This window comes from Crinia signifera, chromosome 4 (genome assembly GCF_055691185.1).
Source record: "Crinia signifera chromosome 4, ASM5569118v1, whole genome shotgun sequence".
Classification (NCBI taxonomy): Eukaryota; Metazoa; Chordata; class Amphibia; order Anura; family Myobatrachidae; genus Crinia; species Crinia signifera.
In genome coordinates, this window is record NC_139220.1 from 174297706 (window position 1) to 174318506 (window position 20801).

The 20801-nt window shown below is 43.6% G+C and overlaps 2 protein-coding genes across 4 annotated transcripts in view; one reads left to right on the forward strand and one right to left on the reverse strand.

Moving 5' to 3' along the window:
* FBXL13 (F-box and leucine rich repeat protein 13) overlaps positions 1-20801 on the forward strand; it is a 167842-nt gene that overhangs the window by 87578 nt on the left and 59463 nt on the right. For both annotated transcript variants that reach the window (XM_083183033.1, XM_083183032.1), the window contains exons 10-11: positions 18105-18157; positions 20123-20223. In XM_083183033.1, coding sequence (XP_083039159.1) covers positions 18105-18157; positions 20123-20223 — 154 coding nt within the window. The remainder of the gene's footprint in view (positions 1-18104; positions 18158-20122; positions 20224-20801) is intronic.
* LRRC17 (leucine rich repeat containing 17) overlaps positions 1-20801 on the reverse strand; it is a 30205-nt gene that overhangs the window by 6096 nt on the left and 3308 nt on the right. Inside the window, exons 1-3 of one of the 2 annotated variants that reach the window (XM_083183035.1) lie at positions 14064-14222; positions 12440-13279; positions 1296-1451 (exon numbers count right to left, since the gene is read on the reverse strand). In XM_083183035.1, the coding sequence (XP_083039161.1) occupies positions 1296-1451; positions 12440-13193 (910 nt within the window). In that variant the 5' untranslated portion in view covers positions 13194-13279; positions 14064-14222. Of the gene's footprint in view, positions 1-1295; positions 1452-12439; positions 13280-14063; positions 14223-20801 lie in introns of those variants that run through there. The other variant, XM_083183034.1, reaches the window with a different exon arrangement.

Consider the following 20801-nt stretch of genomic DNA (forward strand, 5'->3'; position numbering starts at 1 on the left):
TTTTAAACGGGTCAGAGCAAGTTTAACCCCTTTCACATTGCATGTAAATACCTGGTCTAAAGCAGGTTTGTGAAAGCAGCATGAGAACACACAGCATGTGGCGGAGGTGTAGGGAGTTAATGCCAGCAGTGACCCAATCTGTAACAGAGCCCTCCTATGTCTGGCACTCTACTCTGCCGCATACCTGGTGTAAGCGTCGGGGCAGTCTGGTGACGCTTTTGGTTGATGCTCCTGCAGCCTGTTGTCTTTGACTTTGCTGACAGGTAGAGTGGGTGAAATACACAGCCTGCTTGTAGGTGCAGAGTAGGAGAGCAAAGAGAGGGAGCGGAGAGCTGCGACGAGGGAGGGGTTCCGCGGGCCACCCGATCACAGCTGGCCGCAGTGATCCGGTCTCAAGGGGAAATAGTGTGCTGGAAGTACCTCTGCCTTTTTCACAGTCAGACGCAGCGACAACCCGGCTCCTCAGTCAGTCAATCTGTGTAGGTCATGGAGCTGGAGCAACTGAGATGTAATCAGTGTTCTGCTCCGGAGTACATTTACAGCAGCAAGGACAAGCTATAGTGACAATGGAGTTCATGCCCCCTGCAGGCCAGGCCACTGGGTAGGGGGTCTGACACTGAGCATTAGCTGGTCCCCTCTGAGCCAGTGCAGTGCATATTTAATGAGCCGGACGCTGATTACATATGTGCACATGTAATGAGCGTCCGGCTCATTAATTACGCACTGCGCTGGGGACCATTAGTGCTCACTGCTGCCTGGGTACCGTTTCAGACCCATTCAGACAGCAAAAAATACCGGGTCTGAAACGGATAGGTTCCTGCTTTTTTACCGTTTCCAAAAAAGTTTTTTTTTTTGGAAACTGTAAAATCACTCTGCACCTTTCAGACCGCACATATTACAGTTAAAAATCTGCAAAATACCGTTTTTTCAGTGCGGTCTGAAAGGGGCATGACTAAACAGAAAATAGCCAAATTTCTGTTACTCCAGGCAAGATTGGCAGCTGGGAATTGTCTTCATCCTCTAGAAAAGTGTACTTAGTATATATTTGTTTTCAATATATTACATTACAATTCATGTTAATTAATAGCTATACAATGATTGCCTTGTATAGCTCATAACCAAAAAAGCATGCACAAACTGGTTGGCATCGGGGTCCCCACCTATATCTTATTCAGTGTTTCCCAACTTAAATTCTCAGAACTCCTAACAGTGCATGGTTTACAGATCTTATACATGGAGCCGAGGTGTGTTCATAACTGTAGCTTTCCATATTAGTACAAAGTAAATGTTCTTACCTGGATCTATGAATTCTATCCCATTGTTGCTCAAGTTTAGTATCTCCAGATTTGGGACATCTTTAAACACTTTTGATTGCAGTCGTCTGATTTTATTGCTGGAAAGATCAAGCTTTATAATATCTGGAGAAATGTCAGTTGGAACGTCTTGTAATTCTGAAAGAATAAAAAGTATCATTGCTAGTAGTTTTATCAGTGTCGCTTCAATATATGTGATTCATTGCTGTAGGAATTCCCCATACAATGATTTCTAGAACTATATATTCCATATAATATTATTTTATCTTTTGATATGTGTAGTTAGTAATGGGTAACAATCTGCCCCCTGGTGAAAATATGCTTACATACCTTTCAAACCAAAATTCAGGATCCAAACCGGGCCTTTCAGTCCATGTTACTGGAGGATACGGCCTCCGCACATACTTTGTCTGGCCCGGCCGCCTATATTACTGCTTAATCAGCAGCCCGCCCACCCTCCCAGATAATGTGGATGGCTGCTGCCCACTCACACAGATAACGGGGATGGCTGCTGCCGCCGGGGAGATCGTGCAGAAGACGCGCCCGCCAATCACAGGTGATGCGCCCACAGTGATTGGCGGGCATGATGCGGGCGGTAGGGAGGGGGACTCGCGAGGTTTGGGATGCTCCCACCATGCACTGCATGGGTGGGAGCATTGGAGGTCAGAGTCCAACAGCCGCAGCAGCAGCAGACATCACGCTGTGCTGCCGCAGCTAAATCAGTGTATTTTGAAAATAAAGGTAAATGCTGTTCCTCTCACCATCCCTTCCCTGGTGACTGACAGATCCAGGGGTTGTAATTTACCCCTGGATTCACCCCCAAACAGGTTTATGTGATTTTGTCTGATTATCATCATCGGACATAATCACATAAACCTGTTTGGGGGTGCCACTGTCACTTTCTCCACACTGTCACTTTTTATGAATAAATGACAACCCCTGGATCTGTAAGTCATCCATATCACCCTCACACTGCTGTGCATTAATTACATAGTTACATAGTAGGTGAGGCTGAATAAAGACTTGCATCCATCTAGTTCAACCTATGTTTATAGTAGCTTATTCCTTGTTGCATACCTCCCAACTTTCGTGCTGAAGAAATAGGGACACTAGCGCCCGAAAAGGGGGCGGTGTATGCAAATGAGGGCGCGACTTATGCTAATTAGCCGCAACCTCATTTTCATACGAGAATTGACGCTGTGCGCATGCGCACAGCGTATATTCTATTAGATTGGGGGGTCACCAACTGCCACCCCCCGCAGGGGGACAATGCCTGCCGCGGGTGGGACAGCGGGACAGGACCCGAAAATCGGGACTGTCCCGCTGTAATCGTGACAGTTGGGAGGTATGTTGTTGTATAGTATGTTCGGATATTTTAAAGACAGATTATGTTACTTATTCGTACCCATGGATGGTTTTAACCAATAAATGTTTATCCAACCTTATTTTAAACGTATTTATAGTGTCTGCCAACACCACTTCTCCAGGAAGAGAGTTCCAAAGTTTGACTGCTCTGACTGTAAAGAATTTTTTTTCTTCTAGATCAGGAGTGGCCAAACCTGTCCTCAAGATCTACCAACAGTGCATGTTTTCCAGGCAAACTGTGGATCTATAGCAGGAATGAATGCAGCGGTTTTAAAATGTGACAGTTAGTAATGAATACAGCTGTGCACCAGCTAGGTAACCTGGAAAACGTGGACCGTTGGTAGATCTCGAGGACCGATTTGGCCACCCATGTTCTAGATGAACAAAATCTTTTTTCTTCTAATCTAAACTCGTGCCCTCGCGTCCTAGATTCCTTTCTAGAAGAAAAAAGGGTGTTTGACAGTTCCTTATATTGGCCCGTAATATATTTATACATGTTGAGCATATGCCCCCTTAAATGTCTTTTCTCTAGTGTAAATAGTCCCAAATTGTTTAATCTTTCCTCGTAGCTTAAATTCTCCATTCCTCTAATAAGCTTTGTTGCTCTTCTTTGGATTTTTTCTAATTCTATGATGTCCTTTTTATAGTGCGGGGCCCAGAACTGCACTGCGTATTCGAGGTGCGGTCTAACCAATGATTTGTACAGAGGCATAATTACTTTTGAGTCCCTAGTTTCCATGCCCCTTTTAATACATGCTAGAATTTTGTTGGCCTTTTTTGTTGCTATATTACATTGAGCACTACACCCCAGTTTGTTGTCTATTTGGACTCCTAGATCCTTTTCGAGTACTGATTTACCCAATTCATCCCCGCTTAGGTTATAACTAGCACACTGGTTATGTCTCCCAAGGTGCATGACCTTGCATTTGTTCACATTGAACCTCATCTTCCACTTTTTTGCCCACTCATCTAGATTGTCAAGATCATTTTGAAGCGTGGTGACATCTTCTGATGATTTAATAACTCTGCTCAGTTTTGTATCGTCCACAAAGATGGATACATTGCTGAGTAACCCCATCCCAAGATCGTTAATAAAAATGTTAAACAAAATGTGCCCAAGAACCGAACCCTGTGGCACTCCACTTAGTACTGGTATCATATTTGATACGGCACTGTTCACAACCACTCTTTGTTCTCTATTACACAGCCAGTTCCCTACCCATCTACAGATATTTGCCCCTAATCCCATGTCCTCCATTTTATTTATCAACCTCTTGTGTGGTACTATGTCGAAGGCTTTAGCATAATCTAGGAAAATCACATCTGCAGCGTTTCCATTATCAAGATTTTTGCTAACCTCTTCATAGAAACCAAGTAAATTAGTTTAGCATGAACGATTTTTCACGAACCCATGCTGGTTATTACTGAGTAAACTATGAAGGTCTAAATATTCCTGGATACCATCTCTTAAAAATCCTTCAAATAGTTTACCCACTATTGATGTTAAACTATCAGGTCTGTAATTAGCGGGATCCTCCTTTTTCTAATAATGGCACTACCTCTGCTATTCTCCAGTCTTTTGGTACCTTTCCTGATGATAGTGAATTATCAAAGATATAATTATAATGTAGAGGGGAAGCTCATTCCTCCCTTAATTCCATTAGTACCCTAGGATGAATCCCATCGGGCCCAGGTGATTTATTTGTTTTGATTTTGCTGAGCCTCAAAATTATTAATATTGCTCTCCCTTAGTAAACACTGATGAGAAGAACTCATTTAACAGTTCTGCTTTTCCCTTGTCCTCCGTAAAACTTTTTCCATTGATATCGGTTAGTGGGCCTATGTTGTCCTTAATTATACGTTTACTATTTATGTATTTGAAAAACTTCTTGGGGCAGTTTTACTTTCAGTGGCTATGCGCTCTTCATAATCCCTTTTAGCTACTATGATTGCCCCTTTGCAAATTTTGTTTGATTCTTTGTATTTGGTGAACGCCTCCTCATTTAAGTTATTTTTATAGAATTTAAATGCTCTTGGGTACTTGTGAGTTAACTGGGCGCCCGATTTCTAAATCGGGTCGGATCGGGCACATCGCATCGCATCGCATGCGACCATCGGATGCGATGCGATGCGATGCGATGACCCGATTTTTCCATAGGAATCAATGTTAAAATGGACTGAGTCCATTTTAACATGGAATTCAATGGGAAAAGGGGTCCTTTTCATACCCCTACTATCCAAGTGGGCATGGAGTTGGATATAAACCTGTGGCGAGCGTAGTGAGCCACCGAGCCCGAAGCGTGGCGAGCGTAGCGAGCCCCGCGAGGGGACACAGAATACCGTCCCCTCGCGGGGCTCGCTTCGCTCGCCACGCTTCGGGCTCGGTGGCTCGCTACGCTCGCCACAGGTTTATATCCAACTCCATGCCCACTTGGATAGTAGGGGTATGAAAAGGACCCCTTTTCCCATTGAATTCCATGTTAAAATGGACTCAGTCCATTTTAACATTGATTTCTATGGAAAAATCGGGTCATCGCATCCGATGGTCGCATGCGATGCGATGCGATGCGATATCGCATCGCATCGCATCTGATTGTATGCCTTAACTTAAGGCATACAATCAAAAAATCGGGCGCCCAGATAACTCATAAGTACCTGCTCTTGTTTTATTGTTGATTGCTGACCTAACTTTTTTGTCCAACCATGGTGGCTTTTTTAAATTCAATTTACCCTTAGTTACTTTAGGAATGTATTTAATAGTTAATGATTCGAGTACATTTTTTACAGTATCCCACATTTCCTCAGCATTTATCCCCTCGAAAACTGTTTCCCACACAGTTCTTTTTAAGGCTTCTCTGAATAATTCGAAGTTAGCTTTTCTGAAGTTTAGTATTTTTGTCGATCCTTTATGATGTAATTTACTGAAGTGGATTCCAGTGAAACCATATTGTGGTCACTGTTCCCTAGGTGTTCAATTACTTTTGTGTTTAAAACTAAATCTATGTTATTTGTTAAAACCAAATCCAATAATGCCTTATTACGAGTTGGAGCTTCTACCATTTGTGTGATAATCTGGTCTTTAAGTAAGCTTAGGAACCCACTGCTTCTTGCTGTTCTATGTCGCTGCCCGTGTGTATAATGCCCACATGTATTTGCCACTGCCCGTGTGTATAATGCCAACATGTATATGCCGCTGCCCGTGTGTATAATGCCCGCATGTATATGCCGCTGTCTGTGTGTATAATTCCCGCATGTATATGCCGCTGCCTGTGTGTATAATGCCCGCATGTATATGCCGCTGTCTGTGTGTATAATTCCCGCATGTATATGCCGCTGCCTGTGTGTATAATGCCCGCATGTATATGCCGCTGCCCATGTGTATAATGTAATTTTTAAATTGATCATTTTTATATGGCCCCCGAAGGATTTTATAAATATCCAAAGGGCCCTTGGTATAAAAAAGGTTCCCCACCCCTGCTTTATGATTTATTCAGAATTTTAATTAATTGTATCAGGGGCTCCAAAATCTAGGGGGCACCCCCTGACTCCTTGTTGACATGGGCGGACTCGGGAGGGGGGGCACCCAAGCATGTGGCCTCCTGTCATTTCAGACATAGCTCATTTTGTAGCTGAGGACCAGGGCTTTCCAATGAGCCTGGCCTCGCGTCGCTAGCCCCCGAGAACCCGGCACTACCACTGCAAATCTGGAACATTTTCCCCATAGGATAACATGGGACCCGCTAATTCCAACCCCAACCCGATTCCGATGGCTGACAGTTCCCCCTTGGCATCACAGAATCTCATTCGTAGCCAAATTGCTGGGCCTTCAATCTGATACCAGGCTGGTCCAAATGGGTTAATTGGTTCCAGGGATATTGCGGGTAAACCGATTGTTTTATTTCTGAAATGTAATTTCATGGCTGTTCATGTTCTTTCAGATTTCTCTGGAACCAAACGGCCCAGTTTCACATGACCACTCAAAAGTCCCTCAATATGATACTAATGTAAACGGGTCAGTTGATTCCGAAGATATAGCCGGTTAAAGGATATAGCTGGTTAAAGGGGGGGGGGTTCTCACACCGGAAAATGCAGGGACTGGGCTGATCCCTGCATGATCCTGGAACCATATTGCCGGGTAAGTCCCTGCATTTTTTGGTTTGAAAGGGGTATTATTTGAAATAGCTGGGACCTGCAGTGCTCTGATTACAGTCGGGCAGCCATCTGCTCTCTTCTCACTTCTGCCCGGCGGCGGGTGTCCCCCAGTTACCACGAGCATGCATTCCCCCTTGGCAATGAGCATGTAATCCCACATGGCAATGAGCATGGAAACCCTGGCAATGAGCATGGAACCCTTGGCAATGAGCATGTAGGTAAGCCTCACTTATGTTGCATCATTTGTAATAGGCATTATGGTGTGTGGATTAACATGTAATGAGCATTACGGTGTCAATTTTTATTCCGCGCCTTTATTGCGAATTTCAGCTCAATCCGTGTGGCATTATATGAATTTTGGCTCAATCCGTGTGGCATTATGTGAATTTTGGCACAATCCATGTGGCATTATATGAATTTTGGCTCATTCCATTGGGCATCATGTGTATGGGGGAAATATAATGGGGTCTAGTATTTTGTTGTATATGGTGTGGTACACTACACTCAAGAACACGCCCCCTTTTGGGAGGCCACACCCCTTTTCCGGAGTGCGCACAACTGCATCCTTCATTTTTGTCACCAAGGTGGGCCTGTGTACTTTAAATACCAGGGCCTATTTTTAATCCCATTCCCACCCTCTCTCTGCTCTCCTCTCTCTCGCTGCTCTCTTAGTATGTACACTGGTTCCACTAACACCCCCCCTCCCAAACCCTTTCCTATCATGGTGCCCCCCCCCCCCCCCCTGTCATTTTCTCCTAGATCCGCCCCTGCTTGTTGAACCTAAAGCAAACGGCAGGAGTTTAACTTCTAAGATGCCACCTCCACACATTCAACTGAAGTTCTGGAAAGTCAGTATTAGTGTGTGGGTGGTAGTGAGAGCAGTAAGCTGAAGCCGAAAACTCTTGCACTGGCCCAGACTACAGTATAGCAGTACTGAATGTGCACAGTAACAAGCAATCATTTTGTCTATAACAAATATTTTCTGTAAATGCATCAACAAAATGCCATGAAAATATTAACTTTTTGACTAGTTGTTTTGTATTGGCTTCCGTTTAAGTTGTGTAAGAGATTCACTGCAGCAAGCCACCAAGTATGGACATAAATAGTAATAGCAAAGACAAATTCTGGTTCTGTTTAATTTGAGTCATGTCCAGCTGCCAAGTGTCTTTAAATGATATATTGTGCTCTATATGTATCTTAGAGGATAAAGAAATTGGAAAACAGACAAGTCTGCCGGACCTGGGACCTGGTTCAGACTCAGTTGCAGTTTTGCGAAAACTCACAAAACTGCAACTGGCGGCAGTAGTCTGGAGGGGCAAGGTCGCTCCACCTGCCAGCTCCCTCCCTGCATTGTGCCCGCTAAAGTTTGAGTACATCACCAGCTGCCGCATAGCTGTGCAGCCTAGCTGCAAAGCCAGGTGCATGCCGGCCATGTTTATGGTCACACAGTCAACTGCGGCCCTCCCCCAGGGTGGCCCAGACACTCACAGGGAAAATGCTTGGGTCCACCCCCCAACAGTCCATTGCCAGCTCCCCATGGAACTGTGATTGTGAGGCAATTGCAGTTTTAGTGTTAACCCACATGCACTGTCGGGTATGCGCAGGTGCAGATTTCTGAAAATCGCTATCTGTGATTTTTAGGGATTTGCTAACAGGTCTGACTTAGGCTCCTAATACTGTGTGAGCATTGCATGTCCCTGCTGCTCTGCAACCCTCAAGACATTAGTTATCTGGGGTTTCCTCTGGGGGGTGCGCTCATTTGTCTACAGCATTATGGTCGACAGTCATTAGGTCGACATGGGTCTAGGTCGACATGGTTCTAGGTAGATAGATCATTAGTTCGACAGGTCGTTCGTTAGACAGGTCGTTATTTCGACATTGTCTCGGTCGAAAGTCAAAAGGTCGACATGGAGTTTTTCACTGTTTTTTGAGCCAACATGTGCCGACAGGCAGTATTTCATGCCCTACCATCCACTAGGGCGTGGTGGGAGATTAAAATAGTGTGCCGAGCGCAGCAAGGCACCGTGCCCGACGCATCGCAAGCGCAGCGAGCGATGTGAGGGGATGTGGTGCACTTTAAACTGTGTCCATGTTGACTGTGTTGGCATTCAGGTAAATAAAACAGTGAAAAACCCCCATGTCAACCTTTTGACTGTCGACCTAGACATTGTCCAACTAATGACCTGTCGAACTAACGACCCGTCGAACTAACAACCTTTCGGCCTATAACCATGTCGACCTTTTCCTATGTCAAACTAGATCCATATCGACCTTTTCCCATTTTGACCTAATGGTGTCGACCTAATGACTTTCGACCATCATGCTGTAGACCAAATGATCCCAACCCTCCACTGGATACTGGGTTTCCTCCCAGAATCCAAAAATATACTGGTAGGTTAATTGACTACCCCAAAAAATTTAACCCTAGAATGTTTGTGTGTGTGTATACATGTGGTAGATAATATAGATTGTAAGCTCCACCGGAGCAAGGACTGATGTGAAAAAACAAATATATTCTGTAGTCATTCGCAAGTTGGCCACCCTGCAACACAAAACATTTAGCTTTCTGCAAGTCAGCAAGACTGAATCCGTAATTGCGGTACAGCGTGCATTTCAGTAGTGTTTTGGCATTGATCTTTTTGTGTAATTGTAACATATTGTCATTGTGAAATATATTGCCAAGAAATTGGATCTGTCTTTTTGAACACCAGTAAATTAATGGCTAATACACATTAGTAACTTTCATATATAGGAAATATAGTTTGATTGCATCTCAGGATCCAGAATCCCAGTGCTTGGAATGCTTACACCTGTTAGGTAAGTATTGTAAATGGTGTGGGAGTTCTGGCGCTGGTCTTCTGACCAGTGTCCGGATTCCGGTGTCTGTGTGCCAAATGCATCCCCACCTCACAATAGATATCATTGATCTTTATGGAGACAGGGGAGTGATTTTTAGAGACTGCACATGCGCAAAATACATTCTTTATGTTCTAGGACCACCCATTACCATATTTCTAGATTCGCCTATGGTATTGTAGTGTATCATTTCTGAAAAACATTTTATCAAATTGTGCAAAAGTGGAAGAGGATTAAAATCAGAGAACTAGAATGTTCATGGGTTAAAACTATCAACAAAATAAAGCTATAAAGTTGTAAGTAAAGGACACTATGGGCCAAATGTATTCAGCCTTAATGAGTGATAAAGTGGAGAGTGTTAAATGCCAGCCACTCAGCTCATAACTGTCATTTTACAGATGGTATTGGAGAAATGACTGTTAGGGGCCAATGTGGTTGGTACTTTGGGGGTTATTCTGATTTCATCGGTCCCCTGCGCGTTCGCCATCCTGCTTGCACCAGCAGTGCATGCAGGGGATGTGGGGCGGCAGCAGGGGGCATAGCCCATGGGAACATCCAGAGTTTCATGGGCATTGCCATGAAAACATGGGTGTTCCCATGGTAATGGTCCAATGACGCAGGGGTCGGACAGCTGATGTCAGCGGATGTCAGCTGCCCGCCCGCTTCCCACACAGGGCGCTTGGAGATCTGACACACCACAGAGGTATCTCATCTGTGAACGCTTGAGAAATCATTCGATGGTCACCCATTATCAAATGATTTCTCCCCCGCACCCAAGGCTGCGAATGGATGATTATGCAAGTCATCCATTCGCAGCTGTGCAGGGGATTACGGCGTGTGAGGGGGGGACTCCCAAGGCTGCGAAATTCGCCTGGCAATTCAACCAGAATAAGGTCCTTTATGCCTATCACTCTCCACTTTATCACTTGGTAAGGCTTCATTCATTTGGCCCATTGTCCATATTTCCCATTCCAATAAAAGGTCCTCTGGAACAGTGGTCCCAGTTCTTTTTAGCTTTGTGCCCCCTTAATTGTAAACATAGATAAAAGAGTTTTTACAAAAATGAAATGAGGATTATGATTACATTTTGGTTTAAATGCAGCTAGGTTGTTACATTTACTGTCAAATATAGTACACATATATTTTCCAATGTATGTCTTCACTGCTTCAGAATTTTTTCTGTTGCCCATAAAATTACTAAAAAGAGAATCAATAATGAATTGTCCTTTGCACCACCTTTAAGATATAAGTATTTAGTGCAGGGGTGTCCAAACTTTTTGCAAAGAGGGCCAGATATGGTGACGTGAAAATGTATGGGGGCCGACCATTCAGCCTGACATTCTTTGAACCGTTAATCACATCAGAATGGTCCCCCACTCTGCCCCCATTCACTGTATGTCCCCCAGTATTGCCCCCATTCACTGTATCTCCTCCAGGGTGCCCCCATTCACTGTATGTCCCCCAGCGTGTCCCCACTCACTGTATGTCCACCCGCGTGCCCCCCACTCACTGTATGTCCACCAGCATGCCAATTTACTGTATATTCCCCGCCTGAACCCCCCCTTCTCTGTATTCCCCCCCAGCCTGCCCCCTTCACTTTATGTCCCCCACTCTGTCCCCATTCACTGTATGTCCCCCACTCTGCCCCATTCACTGTATGTCCCCCAGCATGCCCCCATTCACCCATATGTCACCCAGCATGCCCCCATTCACTGTATGTCCCTCAGCGTGACTCTCCTTCTCTGTATGTCTCCCTGCGTGCCCCTCCTTCACTGTATATCCCCCAGCCTGCCCCCATTCACTGTATGTCCCTCAGCCTGCCCCATTCACTGTATGTCCCTCAGCCTGCCCCATTCACTGTATGACCCCCAGCCTACCCCCATTCACTGTATGTCCCCCAGGCTGCCCCCATTCACTGTATGTCCCCCACTCTGCCCCTTTCACTGTATATTCCCATAAACGGGATGCAGTTTAAATCCCGGAGGTCGGGATCCCGGCTTCAGAATCCCGACGCTGGAATCCCGACCGCCGAAATCCCGACACTTTCTCCCTCCGTGGGTGTCCTCCGTGGGATTCCGGCGTCGGGAGTTTGAACGCCGGGATCCTGACCGCCGGGATTTCATACTGAATCCCCATAAACTGCCCCTCCTTTGCTGTATGTACCCAGTTCACTGTATGCCCCCACTCTGCCCCCATTCACTATGTCCCCCAGCCTGCCCACCCATCTCTGAATGTACCACATACTGCCTCCCTTAACTGTATATTCACCTGCAGGAGACAGATGCTTGGGCTCCCGCCGCCGCTCTTCTCCACTCCGCATATTACGGGAGCAAGCTTCCCCTTTGCTGCTCCCCCTTTGCTGCTCCCCCCTCCCAGCACACTGCTGTCACTATGATCACGGTGGAGGGTGATATATAATTGCAGCAGCAGGAGTTGGACACATACTCATCTGAAAGACGGACGCCAAACACGTCTCACAGTAGCAGCCGGCACCCCTCACCAATGCAGACAACAAGCCAGCAAGGTAAAGGCGCGCTCGCCGGAGTCCCAACTCTAGATTCCTGTCCTGTGCGTCCCATGGCAGCCTCCAGCCGCCCGCTTCTGACTGGAGGCTGCGGGCCACTTAAAGTGACATCACGGGCCGCAATTGGCCCCGGGCCGGACTTTGGACATGCCTGATTAGTGTATATATTCTATCTTCACAGTGAAGCATCTTAAGTACTGTAAGTAGTAGAGAAACTATGTATACAAACCTTTTCTTCTGCAGTCTAGTGTTGCTTTTGGGTACAGATATATATGACAAAGGGTTGAGCCTATTGAAGGTTTAGTGATCTTTTTTCCATGTAGTGGCTTAGGCTGCCCATCATCCTCTTCTTCCTGGCATATAACTTCTGCGGTAATCTGTTTCAGTTTCTGATCTTTCAATTCTGTTGGTGTCTCACAATTGGCATAATTTCCAAAATTCCTGTTTCGTGGAATTTTTAGTAGTGTGACCAGAGATTCCAGCTCACAGTTACAGTCCCAGGGATTGTCATAAAGACGCAGGTAATTAAGCCGAGGCATATGAATAAACATCTCCTCAGACAGGGTTTTTATCTGGTTATGTTGCAGTAAAAGAGTTGATAGTTTTTTTAAACCAAAGAAGGCATTGATGTCAATTTTTGTAATTTCATTTTGCTGCAGATCTAGACTCTTTAGGTTCTGAAATTTAGAAAATGCATTATTTTTAACTATACGGATCCGGTTTCTCGCTAGCAGTATGTGTATCAGATCTTCTGGCCAGTCCTGGAGGACAGATGTCTGTTTCCTCTCCTGGCAGTCCAAGTATTTCTCATTAAGATATGTATAGATGTCACAGGGTGATCCTGGCGCATAGCGTTTAACAGTGCTTGAGATTTTCTTGGAACCGGGTTGTTTGTTGTTACTTCCTCTATTGTTTCTTTTGAACTTCCTGAACTCCGATGCTTTGCAAAAGAAAAGTAGCATTATAAGGATAACCACTTGCATCCTGACATTCAGCTGACCCTGACCTTCCGGTTCAGCAATCAAATATCTCTCTCCAACAAGACTTCACAGCTGGAATAGTTGAAACCCTGTAATACAAGAGAATGGAATTGTAAACTGTTCTATAGACACTTCATTAACACATTAATATTATGCACCTAGATGACTAAGACAAATACACAAATAAAATATTTATGTAAAAGGTTTGATATTCTTACGTGACTGTCAAATGATGTCTGGGGAAGAGGCTGGTGTTTCACATTTGCACCTTAAGGAAATGGCCGCCACACCATTTTCCCGGAGACCTGCACATGCGCACTAGACTCTGGAACTTACTATAGAGATGTTTTTACTGCACCTCATGGTTTTTAATGTGCAAAATGCGCAGTATACTCAATGAACTGCACTTTAACAAACTGCCAGCTCTGAATTTGCCTGGGGTCTATGCAATAGGATCAGAGTTTGCCAGAGGTGCGGGATGCCAGGCAAGATCAGATGCCTTGTAAATGATTGTCACTTATAAAAAACATCCAAGATCGGACAGCATTCCGCATTTCCGGCAAACTCGGATCCTATCACATGTCACCGCAGGTATGTTTAGTATTTACTATTTCTGTCATTAAATTTCAGGGTCAAAACTTCTAATTGGTGTCTTGCAAAAGGCACTAATTGGTGAATTGATTCTTGAATTGAGAATGTGCTCCCATTGAATAAATGAACTCACTGCTGGAGTTAAAGAATATTATGTCATTTTGATTCATGTGTAATTGTTAGAAATATAGACAATATAGACCTGTAACAATAATATTCAAATGTACTTTGTCAGTAGTACTCAGTTATTGCACATAAAATAGGCTAATGGACTATTATTACCTTAAGCAGTAAGCGACCTGCCAATATATGTATTTTGCGGGTCACTGAACTCGCGGGATGCCTTCTTTTATAAAGTTTTGCACGTATAGAAGGTTACCACCACTATACGTGATCTTATGGTCAGCCAAGGTTTTTATCAGTGCTTTGGTGTCTGTTTTCTTTCACAGCTGAAGGGAGGATGCATGGGATGTGTGATAGCAAAATGGTCTGGAAAGAAACACTGCAGAATTTATTTTGGTTACACTCTAAAAATTATTGTTGGATGTGAACTGCTCATTTTCCCATGAATCCTGATACTAGTTGACAAGATTTAAGTCATGGCTGCATTAGTGTGAAGCATAATGTGCTAATACAATGCTTTGTCATGCTGTTGATATTTCTCTAAAAAGTGTAGAGAATGATATATGTCGGTTTGTATCTGCCCAGTTTGTTTAATCACTGTTGTTTCCAATTGTAAAGGGCAATGGAATATGTTGCGCTATATAAGAAACTGTAAATAAATAAATAAGTAAATATAGGCCATATAAAAAGGAATGCATGCTTTACAGTACATTCACTGTAGGAATATGTTGCAGCAATGTGTTTTCTATGCATTGTGGTATATATCCACTGTTCTTCTATCAATACACTTACCTGTAATAGTTAAAAGGTTTAATCAATGATAAATATGTCATGCAGTGCTATTTAGTTTTGAATGCAGCATTATATTTCAGAACACAGTGCTGGGAATAAGCCTATAAGTGCACTAACAGCAAAAGTGCAGTAAAACAGAAGTTTACCAACAAAAAGTTTGGATATTGTGCTTATAATTTGTCATAAGTCATGAGTCACGACCGAAATTAACCAAAGCACACATGCACTTGGATGGAAGTATAGCATGTAGAATTTTTTTATATAGTACAATATTATAACAATATATAGTAAAGCAATGAATTGCTGAATAAATAACAGTAAATGACCAATACATTTACATAAAAAATTGGAATGGTCTAAATATATAATATAGTTTCAAGATCTGGATAATGACATTCACAGACCCAAAAGACTGTATATCCTATATAAGAGAGACTATTTAGTGGTACTGGTATATAATAAAACCTGTTTAAAGGGATAGTGTCGACTCTTTTATATACGGAGGTAAGGTTAAAATTTCAATATATGATTATGCGGACATATCTGCTGGTCAACCTCCTAATAGTTCAGAAAACCCACTCAAGGTTCTTTCCTTTTTACACATCTGAATATACCCAATGCTCACCACAAATGCCTGATTCCATATCCCTTATTGGGGGCTGGAAATGCCATCAGCCACATTGTTGGCAAGCTAGTAGCTGGATCTCTCTTTTCTATGTAGCAACACTGGCGGTTTCCAATACAGTCCAAACGACTACTATTGCTGGACTGGGAGAGAAACGCGTTACAATAATTATCTTTCGTGATCCTGATCCTGAAAGCTAATCAGATATCACCACCACTGGTGCTGCAATAGTGGTCAGTTTTGAGGAAGGCTTCCTGTCTCCTCCTCCAAATACCTGCAGCATATAAGTCACGCTGCAGCTTCCAGGACACTGCAAACCGGGTCGCAGTAACATTGCAACACATGCACACTGCTTTGGATGCATTGGGCTTAGTGCTGGCTCTAAAGGTGTCCACACATGAATAGATATCTGATCCAATCCGATATCTATCCAATTTCTCTTGAATTCCAGAACACCCCTGATCATGCCCACACACAGAACGACTGAGTAAATGATCAGAGGGTGTTCGGGCTTCCCCACCACTGTGAGACGGAGAGAGAGGCCGGTGGTGGGCAGAGATTCCAAAGCTCCTATTCATTGGAATATAGCTGCCGCTGATAGGTTGAGCAATCAGCGGCTGCCCTATTAATTTGAATAGGAGTTTTGAAATCTCCTGGCCAACACCGGTGCAGGGGAGCGGGAGATGCTGTGTCAGGACATGGCCACATCATTCATCATGCCTACACATGGAACGATGTGTGGTCATGATCCTGCAGGATGAGTCATTCATCTTTCCGCCTGCTGAAAGGACAGGCTTGATGAACAACCCACGGGCACCTGCATCGCATTGTCATAAAGCCCACACACGGTAAGTTTTTATATGATTGGTCATACGATCGGTCAGAAACTGACATATCGTTGAAAAATCTTACCGGGTGTGGGCACCTTTAAAATGCTTCAGATGAGTTAGAAATTGACAAGGTTTTAGTAATATATTGTTACACCCTTTGCAAACAGTGATTTTTACAGGCTGTCATATATAGCTGTGGTACTACTATAAATATTGGCTTTCTACCTATTAATTCTACTTAACTGACTGCATTAACAAAAGTCTAAAGGTGGCCATACATCAGAAAGATATTGCACCCAATCATACAATCTCAATGGCTTGTAAAATGGATTGTATGCAGATTTTGTGCACACAATCATACAATGCTGGCCCCGGGAGATTGGTGGATTGGTCCTCTGATCTGACATGCTGCACGTCAGTTGGGATTGGGAGCAGATTGCATGTGCTTTTAAGCACATGCAATTTGTCTTTAGATGGCTCATACAACCAGAGTCATGTGACACTCCCTCCCTGACTAGCAGAGAAGAGAGGTGCAGCTTCTGGGCGGCCCGTGGCAGTGAAGTAGCTGGGAGCCGAAGAAGTTTCCAATGGCTGATGGACGGGCAGCTGAAGAGAGCAGTGGACGTCCTTTTGCACCATTCTGTCACCACTCTGAAAACAGTTTTCAGAGGATTGCTGCATTAGGGCTATTTAAGAATGGCATAACACAGAAGATGTGAGCAGATTGGTAATTGCTGGCAACCTGTAAATTAAAAAAAAAACTGGATTTTTGGTACTCCTATCCATTTGATCCTAATAGGCCAGCCCCCTATTTAAATGAAGCTTCAATCATACAATCATGCAGCAGATGGATTGTATGACGGATTGTATGACAGATTGTGAGTACATTGTGTGTCTAAAAACCACCAAGGACTGCTGGGGAGTTGAAGGGAAATTGGACACAATCATGATTGTAAAGGTGGCCATACATCAGAAAGACCGGTCTTACAATCATGATTGTGTCCAATTTCCCTACAACTTCCCGGCAGTTCCTGCTCCTGAGGAAGGTGCCACTTGGGCGCTGAAATGCATTCTTTTCTGGTTCACTTGCAAAGGCAAATTCCTTCTCAATTGGACAAAATCATGTGCACTGCAGGGAGAGGGGGCAAATTTAACGTGCAGAGAGATTTAGGTTTGGGTTATTTTGTTTCTGTGCAGGGAAAATACTGGCTGCTTTATTTTTACACTGCAATATAATTCTCACTTTAAAGTAAAACCCCCACCCAAATCTAACTCTTTCTGCATATGTTATGTCTGCCCCCCTGCAGTGCACATGGTTTTGTCCATTTGAGAAGGAATTTGCCTTTGCGAGTGAACCAGAATAGGGGCCTTTATTATCCTGCAGGTGGTAGTATGTGTTGTGCTGTGCTATCTGCAAAATATATTTTGCTAATATACTGTAACTAGTAAGCCCGATCGAAGGAAATGCTTTGAAAGCTAGTCTGCTACCTTGAGATTGCCTCTGTGTTTGTGCATGTGTGAGAGAGAAAGAGATGTATTTTCACTCTCTGCGAACAATGGCAGTGTTTCAGAGACACACAGACACTAGCCATATATATAGATGATATGTACTGTATATTCTTAGGCTAAAGTTACAATATACATACTAAAGGGGGTAGAGTTTTAAGTGTTTGATACTTAAAAACAAATAATAAATAAGTTGTTTTCAATATGCTACCAGTGTAGAAATATTATAGTTTCCTTCTTTTCCTATGTCAACATTCATACTGTACTTTTCCCTCATCCCTTGAGTTGTTGTGTTTTTATTGTCAATAGTTATTTCCATGCAAGTTTTTTAATTTTGGCACATAAAGCTATTTCATATTCCAAATTTCAATTTTGAAAAAGAAATATATTAAAAAGATTAAAATATAATGTAAACAGATATTTTCAAATAATGTGTTTCTCTTGTAGGTGAATGTAAGAATCTGCAAGACTTAAATGTGTCAGAATGCCAAAACTTAAATGTAAGTGAAAACTTCTGTACAGTTCAAACTTACAACAAATCTCATAATAGAATTAAGATGTTCATGTGTAATATGTATCTGAAGCCAGAACCATGTGGATTCATTTATTCATGCTGGATGTAAGCTTAGCCTTCTTGCAGAATAAAGCACTTTTTCTTAAGAGGTTACATTTGATTTAAAGTTGGATCTGCGTCTTGCTCACTTTGTAATCAGCCATTTTGTGCCAATATTCACAAGCATGCAGCTTCTCCTTTCATTTGGAGGTAGTAACATCAATGAGGCATAAAGCAGCCCATACACGCTGCTATGAGTGCTGACCCGATGTGTGCTTTGAGGTGCGCGCTCCCGCGGCACCTCATCGCACAGTACAAAAAGTATGTGCTTGCACATACTTTTTGTACTTAGGTTCCATCAAATTGCATCGCATTGCATGCACAACGCATGCACATGCAATGCAATGCAATGTGATCCCTGCTATTGCAGCCCACAACGCACGCCCGCATCGGGACGTGTATGGGCTGCTTTCGAGCCTAGTGAGATATGGGGCCAGATGTACTAAACTTTGAAAAGTGATAAAATGGAGAATGTTAAATGACCAACCAATCCACTCCTAATTGTCAGTTTCAAACCCAGCCTATAATGGCAAATAGGAGCTGATTGGCTGGTACTTTATCACTCTCCACTTTATCAATTTTCAAGGCTTAGTGCAACTCGGTCATGCTATTAAATTGTTGTCTCAACTGTGAGGGCAGGGTACTATTTTAGAACCAAATACATGAATGCTTGTTAACTTACTTCACATGCAGAAGACCGTCAGTCTTACTGGAGGCTCCTACCTTTCTGTAGGATTGGCCATGTCCCCCTCCACCAGCCGGGTACCGCTCCCCTCCACTAGCTCCTGCTTCCTGCCACAGTCCAGGGATCTGGTGCCTGTAGAATGCAGTGACAGGTGCTGGGCCCATTGCATGTGCAGTATTGGTGGTGGTACTGTGCATGCCTATATCCCTGGCTTTTATGGGCTGCATTGTCTGCATATAGCATATACACATTGTAGGTGATTCTAATCGACTCCGTAATCTGCGAAGTCCTTGTAATGCTGCCCCGATGAATACATGCCCCCCTGCCGCCTTTTCCCCTCGCAACCGACACATCCCCTCGCATGTGCCCGCTGCAGAAGAAATCATTTGATGGTCACTGACCATCGAATGATCAAAATATTTCTCCTGCCTTCGCAAATATGTCTCCACTGACTTAAATTTGCAAGCACCAGGACAAAGACTGGGCGGGCGACTGACTTCATGTGACATCATCCACCGCCCCTGGCAGACTTTGTCCTAGTCACATTCTCATGGGAAAGCCCAGCATTTTCATGGGGATGCCCATAAACCGCTGGGCATTCCCATGGCCCAGCACCGCAACCGCCCCTGTACCTCCCTCCCCACTGCTAATGGCCCGACGGCATTGTAAATCACATGTACAAACCCCGACCATCGGGGCAGGGGCCGAATTTGGTTCACTAAGAACCAGAATCAGCCCCATTCCGCAGTGCTTTGCAGAGAATATTGTTGCTGTGAGCAATCCTCAAAATATCTGCTCAAAAAGGCCAGCAGCGTCACTCACAGACTGCTTTCCTAATTCCCAAATCAGATGTTAGTGCACAGTACTGGTAGAAATAATATACAATCCACAGTATATTGTTTACAAATTGTGAGACAAAGCAGCTTATACCCAGGTCACACACCTGTATATCCAAGGGTACCCATGAATTACAGGCTCCTATTCTTTTAAATAGATCATAATGATTTACAAAAGCATTGTGTCATGAACGTGTGATTCAGACCTTGTGCACCGAAATTAATTAGCGCTACCACCATTAAACCTACTTTGGTCATATGTTGAAAATTCGTATAGTGTTAGGTTTATTTGATTTTTGTTTCTTTTCATTTTGAATATTACTTTGTCCAGGATGAAGCAATGAGAGTTATTTGTGAAGGATGTTCAGCATTACTTTATCTTAACCTGTCACATACTGATATATCTAATACCACCCTACGAGTTATGTCAAGGTAAGTCAATGGAAACAAATACTACCATATAACACATGCCTGCTCCTCAACACTGAGTGCAATGGCTTTCCTGAAATGTATTGATTTCAATATTTTCCATTGTGTGAGTGATAGCTCTACCAAGAATCATTGGTTCCTTTATATTGCATATACTAACAGCATACTTCAATAGTAGTCAAGGGCTTGACCTGTCACAATGCTGTAGATATACAAATCCATATTTTTTTTCCATTTCCTTGATACTCTATGGGAGTATCCTATTAATTCACCCCGTAGCCAGGGAGCTATACATTTAGTTGTATGTGGCATGCTCCTCCCCTTGATGCAAAAATGTATCGTGATTATGATTTGGGTCCACAGAAGAAAAGCTAACCATCGGAGCTGTAATAACACATGGGAATAGGAGGTTATCCTGGATCCCATGTGTTATCAGGTGATCGTGAGTCCTTTTTTAGGTGATAAAGTTGGCTAGCTGAAGGCCTCTCAGTGACCTATAAACATGAAGGCCGACACAGTGACTCAGTAGGCCGCACATATCACCCACCAAGCCCAAACAGTGCCAGGCTACTTAAATCAAT